At 44.5% G+C, this 21,082-nt stretch overlaps 2 protein-coding genes across 2 annotated transcripts in view; both read left to right on the top strand.

Moving 5' to 3' along the window:
• The window catches only part of ARHGEF9 (Cdc42 guanine nucleotide exchange factor 9), a 215,348-nt gene that overhangs the window by 96,403 nt on the left and 97,863 nt on the right, over positions 1-21,082 (top strand). The gene's annotated exons all lie outside the window — the stretch shown is intronic.
• LOC149990428 (uncharacterized) overlaps positions 18,555-21,082 on the top strand; it is a 31,693-nt gene continuing 29,165 nt past the window's right edge. Inside the window, exon 1 of the mRNA XM_090263927.1 lies at positions 18,555-19,374. Coding sequence (XP_090120053.1) covers positions 19,003-19,182 — 180 coding nt within the window. The 5' untranslated portion in view covers positions 18,555-19,002 and the 3' untranslated portion in view covers positions 19,183-19,374. The remainder of the gene's footprint in view (positions 19,375-21,082) is intronic.

The raw sequence follows: 21,082 nt of genomic DNA, 5'->3' as shown, positions 1-21,082 counted from the left end.
CTTGGAAACGGGTACAGAGTTTAAGTATCTCGCTCAGGGTTAAATTAAGGCAGCATCATATTTCAAATCCAGATGTATCTGATTAAAAAGGTGTTAACTCTTTTCACAACCCCCCATTCACTCATCAGTCTACTCACCCAGCATCCATCCATCCACCCATCCATCCATTTATTTCAATGTATTTTTTGATTACTCATAAACTGTTAGGTGCTAGCTATACAGTAAGCAGAGTCCCCTAACTTTCATCATTCTGCCTTGGTATCAGCAAGATAATGTAATGGTTATGAGCACAAACCCTGGAACCAGATTCCCTGCATTCAGATACAACTCACTACTTCTTGTTTATATGATCTTTGGCAGCCCACTTAACTCTTCAGGGTCCTCATCTTTAAAGATGAGAAGATAGCAGTGCATACCCACTTCATGGTGTTGCACAGATTCATTGAGTGAATACCTGTAAAATACCCTGAACAGTACCTGGCACTGAGTAAAAGCTATATAAATGTTCGTTATTATTTTTGCATTCTCTTGAGAGCCAGAGGCCATCTGAGCTGGTTCGGAACCATGACGTCATTTGTGAATGATCACTGACTAATCATGTTACATTTCTTAGGGTTTTTTCCCAGCTAATCTGAAAAAGAAATTTATGTCAATACTTAATAACAGCTCAGTATGCCCCCCCATGTAATAGATGCTTGACAAAAATTACTTATTTATCATGCATAGGTAATGAATGCACATAGTAAAAAATTCAAAGAGTAAGAAAGGGAATGTGGAAAAAAATTAGTGTTCTTAAATCTCTCTCCTTCTCCTGGTCCTCAGTCACAGAGTCCAGACAGTCATTGGAATCAGTTTCTTTGGTGTTTATATAAAGATATTCTAAGCTTTTACAAGCATTTACTTATGTGTACACACACACACACATTTCTTTTCTTCATATAGATAGCAACATTCTACAGTTCTGTGCTTGTCTTATTTGTCAACCAACGGTGTGTCTTGAAGATTATTCTCTATCAGTGTGTGCAGAGATGCATCCTTTTGTATGACTACATAGGATTCTATTGTGTCTCCTATGATGGCCAATTACTTTGCCTCCAGTCATTTGCCATGACAAACAGTGCTGCAGTGGATTTTAACAGGCCATTTAAAGAAAATGGATGTTTATCAAGCAGCTGCCATTTCCAGGACACTGTATCCCAGGCTGAGGTGTGGGATAATGAAAGACGAGCTGGGATTTATGGCTTCAGGAGCTCAGCAGTTCAGCAGGGGATAAGTACATGCTGTAGGAGGTTCAAAGAAGGTGATGTGGGAGTATAGGCGAGCAAAAGCACAGTGGAGGAGGGCTTCCTAAGGAAGGGTGTTTAAACTGTACCTTCAAGCCTTTCAGATGACATGATTGCCTTGGCGTGGGGAATACGCATGGTAGGTGAAGCAAGATATTTTCCAAGCAGAGGGGAACAACATGTGGCAGAGAATTGAGACCTGAATGTGCCGGTATGTTCTGGAAGTCATATACAGGTGCTTCGATGTGGCTGAAGCCAGTAGTTCTAGCAAGGTGCACTAGAGCCACATCAGGAGGGACCTTGAATGCCAGGCTCCAAAGCTTGGCCTAGTAAAAAGGGCAGTGGCGTGATGGGAGTGAGGGGTGGGAGATTTCTTCGGTGATACAGGTGGAGGGGATAAGAAGAGGGGAGAGGTGCTTTCATTGGACAGCTGGAGGCCATAAAGAGAGAGCCAGAGACAGAGGGAGACAGACAGACAGATAGACTGAGAGACAGAGAGAAATGTCCCAGAATGTCTCAGGGGATATAGTCAGGCAGGGGGAGTTCCCTGTTATTCAGCCGTTTTATTCCATTAGGTCTTCAATCGAATCCAACCCACCTGCATTGGGGACAGCAATCTGCTTTACTCAGTCTACCAAGTCAGATGTTAATGTCATCCAGAAACACCTCCACGGAAACATCCAGAATAATGTTTGACCAAGTGTCTGGGCACCCCTTGGTTTAGTGACGTTGATACATGAAATTAGCAGCTTCGGTTGTTTTCCCAGTCTTCTGTATGAGTAGCCAGGAAAATGCTGTGTGAACTGTGCTATTCTCTCCCCATATGGGGAATAATTATTATTCCTGACAGGACAGAGGGGATACACACTTGGGCGAACAGAATCCTATCTTTGTTACAGCCCTGAATTCAGGCCTCAGAAGACTAGACCTGGCTTCCCTCTTCTCCGAGTGATAAGAGATCCAACAGGAATTTCATTCACAAGGAACAATCACTCCTGCTCCAGCCCATTGCTTCCTGAATTCTCTGCTTTAGGAGAGAATAAAAAAGGCCCCCAAACAGCCCCATGTCATCCTGAGAAGAGCTTTTGCTTAGGAACCCATTGCTTTGAGAAGTTTTCTTATCGTACTGTTTTGGGTGTGAGTGCGCGCGCGCATGTGTGCATGAACATGGCTAGTCCTGCAAGTGATTAAGCTGTTCAGTAACGGGGACCAAGAAATGGGGGAAAGAAATGCATTCAGCTGGCTCTCGGAAGTCCTATTGCCACGAGGAGGTATTTTGTCGAAGGGCCTGCCTGACATACTGGGGAAGTGACATTTAAGTTGAGTCAGCTGTGTGGAGATTTGGGGAGAGATCCTGTGAATTCGGATTATAATAAAAAATAAAGGAAGCGACAGCAAGGCTTGTGGGGAGTCTGGGGGAGGGGGACGGATAGCATGTGCAAAGACCTAAGGGATAGGTAGAAGCCAGTGCAACTGGAGCACAGGAAGAGAGAGAGGAGGCAAGTGGCATGATAGGAAGGCTTAGAGAGGCAGGCAGGGACAGCTGCCACAGGACCTTCTAGGCCCAGGGAGAGTGTGCCTCAGCTATACTCAGAGGTGGCATGGTTCAGTGCTTCATAGCACAGACTGGAACCATACTGCATAGGTTCAAGGTTGTGATTTTGGGGTGTTAACTAGTCTTCCTGTGCCTCAGTTATGCCCTCTGAAAAATGGAGACAATCAGGATACTGTTTATAGTGTTATGGTGAGGATTAAGCAAGGTAATGCGCTCACAGTGCGCATGACAGTGTTGGGCAGTGGTCAGTCCTATTTATCCGAAGTATGGTTGGAAGCATTCGAAGCAGTGGAATTGCTGGGGTCTGCTCTGGGATGCAGAAGTTGACTTTGCAGACTCTATAGGGGCAAGAGATTGGGGACGGTGAACATGGATGTGGTGCCCGATGGAGAGGCTGCCGCAGAAATGAAATAGTGGAGTTGGGGGAGAGGGGGCAGATTTGACATCGATTCTGAAGATTGAATCAGTAGGAGTTGTTGCTGGATTGGTTGAGGGGTTGATTGAGGGAGGTGTAGGAAACAGAAGAAACAAGGAAGATGGTCCGTAGGTTTCCAGCTCTGCCCCTGACTGACTATTTGATTCGGGCCAAGGGATTTAACCATTGCAAGCTTCCGTTACAAGATGTATCTGTATCTGTATATCTACACCTATATCAACATCTGTCTGTCTGTCTGTCTATCTACAGAGAAGGATATACTTTATTTTATTAGAACCTCCAGCTGATTAGCTGAGGCCCCTCCACATTACAGAGGACAATCTGCTTTTCTGAAAGCCCTCTGATTTAAATGTTTATCTCATCCAAAAAACAAAAACAAAAACAAAAAAACCTTCACAGAAATATTTAGAATAACATTTGACTGAATATCTGGGCATCGTATTGCAGACAAGTTGAAACCTAAAATCAACCATCAGGCCTTATCTGTGAAACTAGAATAGTAGCAGTGCCTGGTCGTTGGTACTATTGTGAAGATGAACTGACTGATCTGATCTATGTAAAGCACATGGTACATTGTCTGTACATAGCAAGGGCTCAGTTAATGATAGCTTTTATTGTTTGAATGTAATGATAACCCCTCACATTTTTCAGTATCGGGCATTTTCAAAGCGCCATCACACACGAATTCACATAAGCCTCACGACAGCCTTCATGCTTTAAAGTGGGGAAACTAAGGCTGGGAGAGATGAAATATCTTCTCCACACGCCTATCTCCAAACAGAGCCAGCATGAGAAATAGGTCTGTAACTCCACAGTAGCTCCTCGACGTGCTTGCCTGAAGTGGATGTTTGCCTTCCTCCTTTATTCCGGAGGAGCAAGGCACCAGTAATAAGATCCTTAATGCAGTAAGGCTTGAGAACAAATAGCTAACATTTACCAAGCCAGTGTTTATTTGGTGCCAGGCACTCTTCTAAGTGTTTTACATGTGTATCGAATTTAATCTTCCCAACAATCCTACGAGGTAAGCACATTTTTTTTTTCCAGTGGAGGAAACTGCCAGGTAAGTTCTGGAAGAGAGAGAGAGAGAGACCCTTGGGCCTAGTGCTGAGAACTCAAGTGACTTTTACTCCTTCCTCCCTCGCTAGCATACGTGCCAGAGATTGTGAAAACCCAGTGAAGCTCTCTGAGTGTTTGTGTGACGCCTGCATGTGGGTGTGTACAGGGCAATGAGGCTGGGTGTAGTGCCTCTTGTGTACATAGCGGGCACTCCGTGAGTGTTTGTGGGATGGACGAGTGAGCTGCTCAAAGGAGGGGAACCCCAGGCTACCTGTAGCCACCATGCTGGGAGCTGGTTCCAGAAAGGGCAGAGACATTTGCAGTACACGGCACCTTTGGCCCAGGCAAGATGTCCCTGAACCAGTCAGGCAGTGAAGTGAGGGGATTGGCTAAAGTGGGAAGCTTCAGAAGTCCTTCCTAGGAAAATTACTTAACTCCTCTGGATATCACTGTTCTTATAGGCAAAAATGGGCCCATTCATATTTCTCTCTCTCTCTCTCTCTCTCTCTCTCTCTCTCTCTCTCTCTCTCTCTCTCTCTCTCCCCCCCCCCATACACCCACACCACATATTTATTTATTCATTCACTTAGTAACATTTACTGAGTATCTGCTATGTACCAGGCACTGTTCTAGGCACTGGTGAACAGTGAACAAATCAGACAGAAGTCCTCTTCATGGAACAGATTTTCTAGTAAGGAAGATACATGGTAAGCAGATAAGAAAATACACTATATAGTATGTCCGTTCTAAGGGCTAAGGAGAAAAAGTACAGCAGGGGAGAAGGATAAGAAGTATGTGTAGGGTGGTTAAAACTTTAGGTTCCTATTTCCTGCTACACTTCCCTCACAAGGCTGCTATGAGGTTGCAATGCAATCGAAGTCCCCAGTATTTAGGAAGGTGTAACGTTTTCTATTTAAATATCAGGTGTGGTTATTTGGGGGTGGGGAGCGTTTCCTCTTGGTCCTCGCTTGCTTTTCCCTTCTCCATCATCAGTACAGCAAGACTTGTGGTCTGGAGGAAAGGAAAGTTGGCCTCTAGGCCTAGCCCTGGCACGACAGTTTCTTAAAATCCCAAATGTCTAGGACTTTGTACCTCTAAAGCGTTTTCCCCAGAACGGGATCTTGTGGCTCTTAATCCATTGTTCTTTCTCGTTCTCCTGTGAAGCAATGAGAGCCAGGGTAGGTCAGTTTCCTTCTGAGAAGTAAAGCGTTCCCTTCTGTAAACTCAGAATGATTGCACCTCGCCGCTTGACAGCCTTGTTGGGCTGCTGTCAGGTGCAAATCAGAAAATGGGGACAAAAGGGCTTTCTATGTCATAAAATGGGTCTGGAAGGGCTGGTTGCTGGGATATGGAGAATTGGCACTGCTGCTTCAGCAAATTGTGTTGTCCTTTGTGAATTGGTTGTATTTGCGGAGGGGGGACAGTGAGCCTCTGGGTGCCGCTTCCTTTCCTTTCTGAGCAGCTGCAAAGGATGGTGGGATTATCACTTAGCCTCAGCACCTCCTCAAAATAGGAACAGTTACACAGAAACACTTGGCACCTCATAATAGAGTGGCAACCAGTGGTGTGCGGCCCCTTTCGGCAACTCTGCTTTAAAGAGGTGGGAACCGGGACCCATCTCCTCTGACACCGAATTCACAAATGACTCATGGCCTCTAAAGACTTCTTCTTGCCCCTCGGATATGATCTCATTTGGAATGCTGGAGGTGGGCGACAGGAGCCTTGAACACACAGGATCTTTGTTTAGGTTCCAGCACCCTTCTTTCACTACCGTAACAATTCTTCACATCCTAACCAAAATGTGTGTTACATAGAACACTTTCAAAACCATTATGTGATCATCTCTTTGGTAGGTAGTATTTGTTTTTTCTAATTACACATGAGGAAACTGAGGCTCAGAGAATATATGATTTGCCTAAAGTAAGGGGCATAAATAGTACTCAAACCCTTAAATAATAGTAATTGTTAGCATTTACTGAACATTACTATGTGCCAGGCATGGCTCTTAAGTGATTTCTATGTATTCACTCATTAAACCCTCGCCAACAACCTCATGATTCTTCCTGTTCTGCAGTTGAGGAAACTAGGGTACTAAGAGCCCAGGGCTTTCTCAAAGTGAAGGGCAGATGGAGTACCAGGGCATTATCCCATTCACTTCATTTTCAAGATGAGAAAAATGAGGCTCAAAGACATTACGTAACTTGCTCAAATAACCAGAAATTGGCATAACTAAGATTAAACCTCAGCAGGCTGGCCCTAGAGCCTGTGTTCTCAACCATCAAGCTATATGGCTCCTAAGTGTGGGGGTCTTCCTAGCTTCATTCATAGAGGCAGAGCAAGGGAGCATGGACGGAAGGAATGACTTATAAAGATCACAGAGCATGTTTAACCTTTTTAAAAATTTAATATTTGAATGCATAATATGTTCACATAGTTAAAGAACCAAACTACAAAAATATGTACAGTGGATATTCTCTGCACCCCCCTCCCGCCCCCGTCCACCCATTATAGGTAGGTCACCAACTCTGTAGCTTTGGATGTATTCTTCCAGAGTTTTTTTATGCATCTGCGAGGCCTGTCCACAAAGTATCCAGACATGAACTATGAGAAATACAGACATTTGCTGAAGAAGAAACAAGACACACAAGAAACATTGTACACAGGACAGTGACACCTCAGCCCCCCTCAAGGTAGGCACCTTGGGACCTCACACAGTTCTCCCAGTTGCCATCAGCTGCCCCGTTGTATTTTCCTTAACCTTATTGATGTTCTGAAATCTCTTCCCTTTCAAAGGTGATTTTAGTTTTGGGAAAAGCCAGAAGTCTCAGGGCACCAAATCTGGGGTGTAGGGGGACTGAGTCACCTGGGTGAGTTGATGTTTCACCAAAAACACCCCTCTGCACAAGACATGATGCATGAGCGAGCCCGTTGTTGTGATGAAGCTTCTAATCAGCAGTTGCCCATGGCTGTAGCCTTCTGAATCATCCAAATAGTTTCTGTGGAAGACTGTTCAAGCTTAACGCAAAACTTAATGCAGATTTGTTGCTCTGCTTGCTCCGTCATTTTGCATGTGACAGCCATACAGTACACATGCTCACTCAAGTGCATCTACCAGCCCCACTGACTAGTACAGTGAAGTCATCATTGTTCACACATGTGCATTACAGTCCACTCTCCTTGGCTGCCTGGTTACATTGATGTCACATAGACTCTCATATTAACAATGGCTGGACTTTTTCTGGACAGATCTTGTATACAAGTAGATACAAACATATTTTCTTATTTCTCTTATTTTTTACCCCCTCAAGCACACATTTTACATACTATTCTGCGTATTTCTTTTTTTATATATAGTGTATTTTTGAGCTATCTCCCTAGGAGTTTGCAGGGAGCTCCAACAGTCTCATCTGGGCCTTCACAACTCTCTACAAGCCTCCATCCATCTGCGTGTCCTGTGCATGTCTCTTCTTTACCAGTCTTTGGTGGCATCTCACCTTCTCTACATCTTCACTACCAGCTTTATTTCTAGACTGCCTTGGGCTTCTATAGAAAACACAATTCTTAAGTAAATTCTGTAGTCTCCCTGTGACATATAATCCAGCATCTGACGAACTGCGCAGCTGAACTAACCCCCTTCCCTCCTATTGCAGTTTTATCTTATTCCTTTTATCTGCTTATCTACCTACCAAGCTCCCTGCTTATCTATGTAATGTTTGTGGAGCACCTATTATAAGCAAATCTCCATGCTTAATTTGGTGACGGATGCTTAGCGTACTGCCTGTCCAGCTGTTTACACTTTAAATGAAGCCTGTGAATAAATAAACCTGGATATGGGGGTCAGAGTGAGCAGCTGGTTGAGTGAGTCATGAGGCCCAAGGATGGAACTCTTCCAGTCATTTAGGCTCCAAAACTACACAATGGGTCTGATACTGAGGGAAGCATTCACTGCCCATGCCAGTCTTGAATTGATGCGTGATTGGGTTTGGTTGCCCCAGAAAGAACGGGAACCTGATAGGAAAGCATTGTACTTGCTCTGAAAGGCCTTTTAGATCCTCGCTGCTCTTTTCCAACCCGTCCTTTCTACCTTGAGTTAGGAGCAGGTTGTGCGGTGTACTTGAAATAGAACTGAACTAAGTGTCTTTTCATAAGTAAAAGAAAAGCAGAAAAGAAAGGAAGTGAAATGAAAAGGCAAAGGAAAAGGAAGAGGAGGAGAAGGGAAAAGAAAAGAAATAGGCTTGAAATAGAGCCATGCCAAAAGAACAGGAGGAAACTTCTGTTCTTGGGTATTTATTCAGATGTGTATTCAGCCTTTGGCCACAGGAGGGCGGTATAGGCAGAGTTTCTTGAAGGAAGGGCTCCTGGGTGATGGTTTAGAGTAGTCTCCGTGCCAACAGGAACAGAAAACCAAAGGGGTCCTGAAATTCTCAGCCTGTGACTTGGAACTTTTAGTCCCTTTGGGAAGTGTTCTGACTAATAAAGGCCCTTGTGGGCGGAGGGGCCAAGGTTGTAGCAGAGACTATTTTGTATGACACATTTCCTCTGCATCCTACATTGAGAGTGAGCAGGGCTATGCCTGCGTCTTCGATCATTCATTTGTCATCGAGTTATTCAGTCATCCAAACCTATTTATTGAATGCCAAGCACTGTTCTTGGTGCGGGATATGCAGCAATGAGCAAAGCAGTCCCTGCCTTCCCAGGCCTTACGATTTATAACGGGAGACGGCACACCAATGAGTAAATAATTATATAACCTTTTGGGCAGTGGTAGGGCTAGAGAGAAAAGCGGGATAACAGGAGATGGACGGATGTGTGATTACAGTTTTGGAGATGGTGGTCGGGGAAAGATTCCTTTTGCGGAGATGATAGAGCTGAACTTGTAGATAGCTGGGAGGAAAGTATGCGGGCAGAGTGAAACTCTTACTCTTATATTTGATATCCCCCCCCAAAACCCCACCCCCTACAACCACATATGCAACCTTATTCTTTAGCTTAAACTTATTACCCATTACACTTTCCTCCTGATACCCCATTTGGGACCAGCTCCATTTCTGCCATCCCTTTGGCAAGGCTGGTGAAGATTTAAAACAATCGATGATTCATTTTAAGCTGCAAAGGAAAACACGTCATAGCTTCTTTTAAAAAAAGATTTTACTTTCTTATTTTCAGAGAGAGGAGAAGGGAGGGAGAAAGAGATGGAGAGAAACATTAATGTGTGGTTGCCTCTCACACACCCCCAACTGGGGACCTGGCCTGCAACCCAGGCATGTGCTCTTACCGGGAATTGAACCGGCGACCCTTTGGTTCACAGGCCGACGCTCAATCCACTGAGCCACACCAGCCAGGGCTGACTCTTAACTAGAGTCGACATGAATGAATGTGCAAAAGCATCTAGTTCCATCAGTAGCCAAGACAATGAACAGACAGGACTCAATAACTGCAGACTGCAACGATTAGAGATTACCATGTAGCTGGGAGGGTGGATGGCAGGGGTGGGGGTGAGCACAAAATGTAGAACTTTCCTTGGATATGGTTTCTGGCAGAAGTGGGACTTTGGAAGCTATCTGAACCATGAAAGACAAGGGACAACCAGGCATTGACTTTTCTCTGAGAGAAGGCAAAGAGTTAAGACCTATGTATCTTGCATCTGGTAGGAAGTCACTAGAACTCAGGTCAGGACATTGAAACAGTTTATTCCTGTGACCAAAGTGACATCATGTCAAATGCTGGTGGAAGATGGAAACATGTGTTACCTAGTGGCATTTATATAACACACAGTGTTTAAGGGCATAGGTTTAAGAGCCAGACTGTTTGGGTTTGTTTGCACCTGGGCTCCATCACTGACTAGCCATATCTCCCTGGGCAAGTCATTAAGCACTGTACCTCAGTTTCCTCATCTGTACTCTAAGGACAATAATAGTATCTACCTTATAGGGTTGTTGTGAGGATTAAAAGGGTTAATATGTGTAGAGGGCCTAGAACAGTGCCGGCACCAAGTAAGCACTTGATAAATGTTTACTATTATTATTATTACCTAATGAGAGGCCTTTGGGTCCTGAGAAATATGCCGGGTACTTATGCTAATTTCAGTGTGAATTTCAGAGCATTTATATTCTAGACCATTTCATGGAGTGACTAGCTCCTCAGCAGTGACGTCTGACTCAGCAGTGACGTCTGATTGAAGAACTTTCTACCAACTGAGATTGTCCTAAACGTGGGTGTACTTAGGAGAGAGGAACCTCCCACTCGTTATGCATGATGAAGCTAAGACTGGAAAATTAGTTGGTGGGGATGTTGCAGAGGGGATTAAAGGATGTAATTGGCCTTTTGCTATACCAAGAGATTCTCTGATTTCTTTTTTTCTTTTTTTTTAAAGGTTTTATTTTTATTTATTTCTAGAGAGAGGGGAATGGAGGGAGAAAGAGAAGAAAAGGAACATCACTGTGTGGTTGCTTCTTGCGCACCCCCAACTGGGGACCTGGCCCACAACCCAGGCATGTGCCTTGACTGGGAATTGAACCAGCGACCTTTCAGTTTGCAGGCCGATGTTCAATCCACTGAGCCATGCCAGATGGGGCTCTGATTTCTTGATACTTGTTAGCAGAAGGGCTGACTCTGAGGTGGAGGTCCTGCTACTTGACATGTGGGGGACTCATCTAATATTTTTGAAATTGTGAGCTTAGTTGAATGGTCACTTCACTCCAAAGGCTAACCACACATGGACAGGGCTGGTATCAAATGTCACATTCTAGAGTCTGAAATCTCTCAAAATTCCTTTGAAACTCAAGAGACAGGGTTTTGGTTTCTGCACTGCGAGAAATTGGCTATGTTGTCTTGAGCAAGTTTCTTCCATTCTCTGGGCCTACGTTTCCTAACCCAGAACTCGAAGGTTTAGAATAGACTTTTCTCTGAGGTATCATCAGGTTTTGCCAATTGTGTTGGAAAGATATGATTCTCTGGGTGAAACAAGTGGATGAAGGATGCATTCATGCAACGAGCAAATGCTTACGGAGCACCTGCTAAGTGCCAGGCACACTGCTGCGTACGGGGGAGAAAGCAGTGAACAGGCATGGTCTCTGCCCCATTGGTGCCACTGCCCACTGTCTGATACACACAAACAAAACTAGCGTTACAATACAGGTTAATGAGTTTGCCAAGGGGGGTAAGCTCGAGGTCCTCACGGGAGAAGAACATAGTCCAGATGATTTTCAATGGAAAAATCTCAGGGGAAGCCTTGTGGAGGAGGTGGGCTTTGAGTTTGGGACTGCGACAGGCTAGCAACAGTGACATAGGCCCTGAGGAGGGAGAACCTGGTGGGTTCTGAGAACTACGGTAAGTTCTTTTGAGCTGAAGAATAGAGAATGAGAGGGCACTGGTGAGAACTGAGGATAGAAAGGTCAAAGGGCCCCAGACTGGCAAGGCATTGTATGTTATGCTACAGAATTTGCCTGAAAGGTCATGGAGAGCCATGGAAGGCCTCTGAGCAGAGGAGTTCTACCAGTCACAGTTCAGCTGCAGAAGTGAAATTGCTCTAGTTATTTTCAGCAGAAGGAGTTTTAATACAAAAAAAAATCAGGTGCTTCCCAAATTGGTAGAAGGCCTGGTGGGGCAAGCTCTCAACTGGGCCTCCAGGAATTACTCCCAGGGTACCAGCAGAGGAGCTGTTCTCTCTGCAACAAGCAGGAAGGTGAGGAATGATGAGCTTTGGGAACACTTCACCGTATCTGTGATCTAGGAATCAGGAACCTGCCAGCGCCTTCACTATGGAATCTGCCACTGTCTAAACTATCATCATACCTTCCAGATCCTCAGTGACAAAGGTATATAAACTATTCTCTGCTGACCCAAATGCACAAAGCCCGTGACCAGGCACTGGGCCTATGGAAAGGTAACATGCCTGCAGAAAAGCTCAAAACCTCTGCCATTGTTCGTGCTAACAGAAGTGGCAGAAATAAGGTTTCTGCATCAGCTCCTTCTAAATATTGTGCACGTGCATATGATAGAAATGAATCATGTCCAGAACGCTGGATGTAAAAGAGTCTGAGAAATGACAGGTGGTGGTTGTAGTGTTTTTTAAAATATTTTTAAAGCTTTCAGCACTGTAGGAAGGAGTGCTAGAAGGAGGGGGACATGAATCCTGAGCCACTGATCTGGAAGTGGGGAGAGAGACCAAGTAATGAATGGAAATAGATCAGAGATTATGAGGAATTGAGTATGGTCAGCAGGGAGAGAAAGGAAGGACACGTGAGAGAGATATTTAAAGTGGAAGCGAATCGTCAGGACTTGGAGACTGGTTGATGAGCATCAAGATGAGGGAGAGGCAAGATGTATGGATAGCTTCTTTGTTTTTGGCTAGCTGGCAAGTTCTGTGTCCTAAGAGATCGAAAACTCAGGGAAAAGAGGAAGCTAGATGGGATGGGAGAAGATTAAGTCAGTTTTGGACTATGTGTGAGGTTTGTGTGAAATATTCAGGAGATATCCAGAAGGCAGTTGGAGATTCATCTCTGGAGTTCAAGAGAAGAGAGCTACCCAGAGGTCATTGTCACAGTTGTAAGGTCCATGCAGGCAAGGGTCTACGTCTGTTTTGTTCCTCACTGGTTTCCAGTTGCTTTGTTGAAAGGAGAAGCATCAGTGTGTAATGCAGGTGGTACTTTAAGTCTTGGGGCTGCAGAGGCCTGTCACGGAATGAGAAGAGAAGGGGGACAGAGCTTAGAAGAACCCTGAGAAGTCATCGCCTTAATGACTGGATGAAGAAGAACCCCGGCAGGAACTGCAGACAGTATAACCAGACAGGTCAGGAGGTCTGTGTGCCCAGGGCAAAAGGAGAAATTGAGGAAAGAGGAAGCAGGAGTGGAGTCAAGTGGGAGAGAAGTCATGGAAGACAGATGGAAAATTGGCCATGAGAGTTAGTTGGTTACTTGTTTATATTTGCAAGAAGTTTCCATTTCCTGTGGGATGGTGGGGGTGAAAGTCAGGTGGCTGTGGTTGAAGGGTCAGCGGAGGCAGGATAAGATTGTACTTTTACAGGCAAGGAGAAAGATTCTAGTTTATATTTTAGTACCATCCTGATCACCAACATTGGTCTCAACATAATCTAGAAGAGTGCCTTTCAAATTATTTTGATCATTATCTGCTATAAGAAATGCCTTTTACATCACAAACTAGCACATCTGCATGTATGTAAAAGTAAAACAAAAGCTTTATTTAAAACCACAACTATATAGATATTTCATGTAAATGAAAGCATACGGCAACCTTTTGTGCCTGGCTTCTTTCACTTAAAATATTTTCCAAGTTCCCTTATGTTGTAGCACATAACAGGGCATTATTCCTTTTTATGGCTGAAGAATATTCCATCGTTTGGGTATCATACGTGTTTATCCAATCATCAGTTGACTGGCATTTGGGTTGTTTCCACCTTTTGTCTGTTGTGAACAATGCTCTTGTGAACGTTCCTGTGCAAATTTTTGTGTGGACATGCTTTCATTTACTCCTGGCAGTAGAATTGTTGCATCAAATAGTAACTATGTTTCACGTTTTGAGAAACTGCCAGACTGTTTTCCAAAGTGGCTTCGCTATTATTTAACATCTTCACTAGCAGTGCTACAAAGGTTCCAATTTTTCCACATCTACCCCAATACTTGTTATTATCTAGGTTTTGATTATAGCCATTCTGGTGGCTACAGAGTTGTATCTCACTATGAATAATGCTGTAGTAAATATCCTGCATTTGCATTTTTACACTTATTTGCATTTTTTTGGTAGCTAAGATGTGGAGCACCTTTTCATGTGATTTTTGCCTATTTCTTTGGAGAAATCTTATTCAGCTCCTTTGCCAATTTTTTAACTGGTTAGCTTGGTTTTTATAATTGAGTTGTAATAGCTCTTTATTATATCCTAGACTTCTAGACAGAAGTCCCTTATCAGATATAGAATTTGCAAATATTTTCTAACATTCTGTGGGTTCTTTTTTCATATGTATATATACTTTATTGATTGATTGATTGATTGATTGTGTTTTATTGATTATGCTGTTACAGTTGTCCCAATTTCTTTTCCCTTTGCTCCCCTCCACTCAGCAATGCCCCTCCGTTCAGCAGTCCCCACCTTGGTCCATGTCCATGGGTCATGCATATAAGCTCTTCTCTATATTTCCCTGTCCATTCTGCACCCTCCTACTATGTTTCTTTTGTTAAAAAATATTTTATTTATTTATTTATAGAAAGAGGGGAAGGGAGGAAGAAAGAGAGGGAGAGATACATCAATGTGTGGTTGCCTGTCGTGCGCCCCCCAACTGGGGACCCGGCCTGCAACCCAGGCATGGGCCCTGAGTGGGAATCAAACCAGCAACACTTGGGTTCACAGGCAGGGCCTCAATCCACTGAGCCACACCAGCCAGGGCTCTACTATGCTTTTTAATTCCTGCAGTATTTCCCTCCCTCTCCCTCCTTCCTCCTCCCAGCTGACATTTCTGCACATGCTCCCCATACCTATGATTCTGTTTCTGCTCTGGTTGTCTGCTTAGTTTTCCTTTGTTTCCATTCCCTAGCTTCTGTTGTTGATAGTTGTGATACTGTTTTCATTTTAATATCCATAGTTTTGATCTTCTTTTTCTTAAATAAGTTTCTTTAACAATTCATATAATAATGGCTCGGTGATGATGAACTCCTTTAGTTTTACCTTGTCTGGGAAGCGCTTCATCTGCCCTTCCATTCTAAATGATAGCTTTGCTGGAGAGAGTAATCCTGGTTGTAGGTCCTTGCTTTTCATCACTTTGAATATTTCTTGCCAGCCCCTTATTGCCTGCAAAGTTTCATCTGAGAAATCAGCTGAGAGTCTCATAGGCACCCCTTTGTAGGTAGCTCTCTGCTTTTCTCTTGCTGCTTTTAAGATTCTCTCTTTATCCTTAACCTTTGGCATTTTGATTATAATGTGTCTTGGTGTGATCCACCCTGGGTCTAGTTTGTTTGGGACTCTCTGTGCTTCCTGTACCCATATGTCCATTTCCTTCCCCAAATTAGGGAAGTTTTCCTTCATTATTTTTTCCCATAATTTTTCAATTTCTTGCTCATCCTCGTCACCTTCTGGCACCTCTGTGATTTGGATGTTGGCTCGTTTAAAGCTGTCCCAGAGGTTTCTAAGCCTCTCCTCATTTTCTCAATTCTTATTTCCTCCTTCTGTACTCATTGACTGTTTATTTCTCCCTTATGTTCCAATTTGTTGGTTTGAACCCTGGTTTCCTTTCTTTCATCACTTGTTTCATGTGGATTTTCCTTCATTTCACCCAGGTTAGCCTTCATTCTTACACCATCCTCTTTCATCTTTTCTGAGAAGTCTGTGAGCATCTTTATCACCAGTGCCTTAAAGTGTGCCTCCGTTAGATTTGTTGTCTCATCTGTTAGGTTCCTTATCTGCTCGTTACTTAGTTGTGTCACTGGGACCTTGATCTGCTCCACCTTCTGGGCTGTACTTCTCTGTCTCCTCATCTTGACAGCTCTCTGTGTTTGCCTCTGTGGTTTGGGTATGGCTGTCACACCTTTTATGTTATAGGGGGCCTTAGGTATTCATTACTCCTGGCGACTTGTTTCACTGCGTTTTTGCCCTGTATGTGGGGGAAGGGTCTGAGAGGGAACAGTGCCAGTTGCTGCCACTTCTCCAGGCACTTCTCCCCCTTCCCATACTAAGCAAGCTGCCTCCTTTTTGAGACTGGTAGCTTCTTTGTCTGCCCCAGCCCCCACTGGCTTTCACAGTCCGAAGCAATGTGGCTCTATTTTCCCTGGCATTGGAACCACAAGCTACTCGGTCTGTTCTGGGGCTGGGATCCATCTGGTTTGGGGTTGGGATCGCTTCTCGGATTTAAGCTGTATGGCTGTTTTTCGCTATGGCTACAATCACTGTATGGCTAGCCACGCCACCAGCCATGCCGGCCAGCTACACCCCGCCAAGCACCACCTCCGCAGCCGCTGCTCTGCTCCTCTTTCTTCCTGTCCCAGCTCCACCCCTCCTACTTTTCTGGCTGATTATTTCTTGTTTATTTCTTTGCTGAACTTCCCTGTAGTTTTTTTTTTAAAATTTATTTGAAGTGGTTGTAAATTCCTACTTAGTTGTTAGGAGACGCAGCGTGTGTATTTATGCCTCCATCTTGGCCAGAAGTACCTTTTATCATATTCTTGATAGTGTCCTTTGAAGTACAAAAGTTTTTAATGTTGATGAAGTCCAGCTTATCTATTTTTTATAATATTTAAAAAATCAGTACCCAAGCATATGTTTTTTAAAATTGATTTTAGAGAGAGGAAGGGGGAGAGACAGATGGACAGACAGACATTAATGTGAGAAAGGTTGATCGGTTGCCTCTTGTATATGCCCTGATGAGGGATAGAACCCACAACCTAAGTATGTGCCCTGACTGGGAATCAGACCCAGGACGATGCTTGAACCAGCTGAGCCACCTGGCCAGGGCTATCTATTCTTTCTTTTGTTGCTTGTGTTTTTCATGTCATAATTTTTTTAAAAAAATAATTTTTTGTTTGTTTATTTTATTTTGAGAGAGAGGGGAAAGGAGAAAGAGAGGGAGACAAACATGACTGTGTGTTTGCCTCTCACACGCCCCCAACTGGGGACCTGACGAGCAACCTAGTCATGTGCCCTGACTGGGAATCGAACCAGCGACACTTGGCTCGCAGGCTGACACTGAGCCACAGCAGCCAGTACTCAGGTCATATCTAAGAACCCATTACCAAATCCAGGGTCACAAAGATTTATATCTCTTTCCCCCATTTTGTTAAACTTAGACGGAACAGTTATTAGTTATTCTTTAATATAGTCAAATATTCAGTCTGTTCAAGTTTCCAATTGTCTCGTAAGTGTCAAAAATGTGTGTGTGTGTGCATGTACGCGCATGCACAAGTTTTACCTGAGTCAGTTCATCTCTCTTTTTTCTTCCTATTTATTTGCTTAGGAATCGTGTTGTTGGTCCTTTAATGTTTACAATCTGTGTCCCTGTATTGCAGCTTAACATCTTTTCTTGTCCTTCATGTATTCTATAAATTGGTAGTTGGATCTAGAAGCTTGATATGATTTGGGGATTTTTGTTGTTTTATCATGGATCATGCACAGCTGGTGTTATGAGCCCAAATTTTTAAAGTAGGGACTTGTTTGGGTTTTATTCTATCTTTTAGAGCCGGCAGCCAGTTTGTTTATGACCTGCATTTACTCAGAACTTCCAGTCATCTAGTTAAGATGGGTGACAATTCTCATTCCTCTTAGAGTCTTTAGTAGGAGTTCCAGGACTTAATTTGCTCTGTCCCTGGCTAATCCATTTTTTTGCCCACTCTACCAATATATCTGTTCACTTTTACAGTCCCACAATGTTAAGAGTAAGATGAGCACTTGGACATATTCCTGTATAAGGGAATCCTGTATTTTTGAGGGCCCAGGAGCCTGCTGAAATTGTACATGTTCCTTTTCCTACCATTAGTAGGAGAGGAAATCTGACCTGTAAGAGTAGAGGTATCAGAGAAAGCCAAAAAGAATAGGATTTTGGGTAATTTGTAGAGTACTTTGTGTGTTGACTTTATAAAGCTAATTATCAATGTGAGTTGCTGGTGAATACTTTGGGGCCAAAGGCACCTTTGCTTCTTCCCCGGCCCAGGCTCCAAACAAAGTGGCTGTCAACGTGTCCCTCCTCCCGTACCTATTCCTTTAAAAAAATTTCCTGTCCCTCCTCCTCGGCCTTTTTCCTTCCTTTCCCCAGCCCGTCTCTCCATCTTATCCACTATCTCGTCTCCCTCCTTTCCACCTTTCTTTCTCTCTTCCCTGCTCCCCACGGTTTACCTCTTGTTCCCTCCTCCGTCCCCCCTGCCACGCAGTCTCCCTTCTACCCTCTCTCTCTTGCCCAGTCCTTTCCAGCCCTTCCTCCCTCTGCCCCTACATCCCAGCTCAATCCCCCTCAACAAGCTCTCCGCCCCCACAACAGAACCGGCGCTGGTGGCTCCTGCTAGTCAGAAGGAAGCGACCCTGCTTGGGGAGCCTTGGGCCCTCCAATTGGCTGCCTCCTCCGGCACGCCAGCCCAAGTCCCGCCCCTCAGAGAGTAAACGCGCTTCTGCGGCGCCTGCTATTGGCTGTCGGGCCTGTCAGCGGCTGGGGTTGCGCCTCACGCAGGCGCCGGCAGTCGCTTGGTGAATAAAAACGCAGCCTACGGGCTGGGGGCTGGGGAGAGGAGAGGGAGAGAGCCAGCGAGGCAGGGCTGGAACGAGTGTCTGGCAACCGGTATCCCCGCGAAAAGAGCGAGCGAGCGTAGGAAAGCAAGCGAACCTCGAGGCAGTAGGGGAGACCGAGACTGACTGGTAGCCAGGCAGGCGGACGGACGCACGCCGGGACAGACAGACTGAACAGGCGCTGGAGAACCTCGCACTGGTTCCTCCCGCCTTTCCCTTTGAAAGCCAGGATTTTGCCTTTTCCGTGGCGCCCGAGAGAGAATGCTGGACTCTGCCGACTTCCGCGCAAGCTAAGATTTCTCAGTTAGGGAAGAAAAATCAGCCCAGTCCTGAGAACGGGGGAAGCAAGCTCCCCTGTCCCCATCCCCCTTCCCCTCCCCTGTACCAAACTCGGGCACCAAACCCAGCCCTTCCCTAACTACCCGACTTCCTCCTCTTCTTTCTAGAATGGTGGCTGTATGGACAGTCTGACAGAACAGAGACTGACATCTCCCAATCTGCCGGCCCCCCACCTGGAACACTACAGTGTTCTGCATTGCACCATGACCCTGGATGTGCAAACTGTAGTCGTTTTTGCCGTGATTGTAGTCCTCCTGCTTGTCAATGTCATACTCATGTTTTTCCTGGGAACCCGCTGAATGGAGTCCAGCCACCTGAGCTGTTGCTAACTCTCGATTTGATTTCATCCAGAGAACCACCGAAGAAAAAAAAAAATCAAGAGAGACAGTCAGAGACAGGGAAAGAGAGGGAGAAAAAAAGCAAGCTTTCTTACTCAGGGGGGAAAACGTTTTGAGCTTCAACATGGCCTCGCTGTGATATGTATGACGTTGGTATATTATCTCTCCCTAAATCTTTTGTCATGTCTTGTCTTTTAAGTATGCCTGAGTGTAGTTGCTTATTGCTTGAGTAAAATTGTTGCTAAAGAAATGCTTTCTATTTAAGTGTGCATGTGTGTGTGCGTTCTCCATTTCTATGGCGTTCAGGGAGCAAGCTCCGCGTCCTTAAACAGTGGCTCTGCTGTCGTGGTGTCTTGTCAACTCATTTTTTTTGAAAACTACCTTTAAATTCCATGAGGGAATTTTAGTCAAATTTTCTCTCTTGCTATCAGGACTGTATTTGGGTTTGTTTGGGGGCACGGGGGCATGTGGGAAGAGCATGCTGGATTTTTGGCATCTTTGGAAACAGTCTTGCACTGGATGTTTAGAAGAAGAAAAAAATTGATGGAATGAATTTAGGGAAAAATGATTCTGTAGTTTCTAATGAGAAGGGAGAATTTGAGAAGTGATGTGGTGGGGTGTGTTGAGCTGGCAGTTGGTGACTCTGTCCTTCAAATCTCAGTTTGCTGTCCAGGGTTCACAGTTTCCAATTTGGAAAGAAGCCACCTTTAAAACATTTCTTAAAACATTGGATATCGTTTTCTTAGGAATTATGGAATGGGGTGTAAAAGCATTCTCTGATCTTCATAAATTGGCAAGAGAAGACGATGATGAGCTGTTATCGGGTTCCTTTCCCCAAAGTCTACCCCTGGATTTGAATTTGGGTTTTTTTTTTTCTGTGTGTACTCCAAAAAATAAATAAATAAATAAATCCAGCTCTTGACCCACCTTGGGAATAATATTATTTGGATATGCCTCTTTGGGGTAATCTCGTTTGCAATGAACTACATTTTAAATAGAACTTGCTGGTGCTAATGAGAAAGTGGTGGATTTTGTTTGCCTCCTTGTTTGTTCTTGAAGATCAGAGGTCTCTAATTGAAAGATTTCCATAACAAATTGAAAGTATGTATCTTGCTAAGTAGACTTTTGAGCAGCCCCCATGCACCGACCCCCCAATCTTGATGCAATGGGGTATAAGCTGGGGAAACGGTGAGCTGGAAGCAACATTCCAATTTGACATATTTGCATGTCTGCATCAGATGGTAGTGGTGGTGTTTGCTGTTACTGCTATTGTTATTATCTTTATATTTCTGTTTCCGCTGAGAGAGCTCTTGGCAAAGCCGGGGGGGGGGGGGAATGTCTCTGACGCCAACGTACATACTTGTTTTCCTCCCTTCCCCCACCCACTGATGTAGGCAGGTCTTCCTCATTCCGTTGCTTACCTGACTTGAAATAGTGCCATTTCTGGCTCATGTAGCAATGAATCAGGGCGCATACACATCCACACACATGTTCCCCTATACTCATGTGGGCGGCTGCTCATGCGTAATGTGCAAATCTGCTGGCATTGTGGTCTCAAGTTGCATGCCCTGTTGTTTAATCTCTTGGGAACTAATTATGAAAGCAGACGGACTGTGAAGGGGGCGCCGGAAATTGTCCTGACTTCAGGACCCGGAGAGTATTATTTAATGGAGTCAGAAGAGATTTTGAGTCTTGAGGTGTGCTCTCATTGGCTCCGCGTGGGTGAGAAGCTGATTTTTAAATTCCGATTGGTACCATGGTGTAAGCATGATCTGGGAAGTTTGCTGGCATTGGTACTTATGGACTCTTTCGTCCCTTTGTGGGGGGCCCCCTAGGTTGAACTAAGAACTTGTTTTCTTTG

Source organism: Furipterus horrens, unplaced genomic scaffold (genome assembly GCF_987537825.1).
Source record: "Furipterus horrens unplaced genomic scaffold, mFurHor1.1.pri manual_scaffold_17, whole genome shotgun sequence".
NCBI classification, from domain to species: Eukaryota; Metazoa; Chordata; class Mammalia; order Chiroptera; family Furipteridae; genus Furipterus; species Furipterus horrens.
Note: the sequence above shows the minus strand (reverse complement) of the source record. Positions and strands in the feature narration are given on the sequence as shown.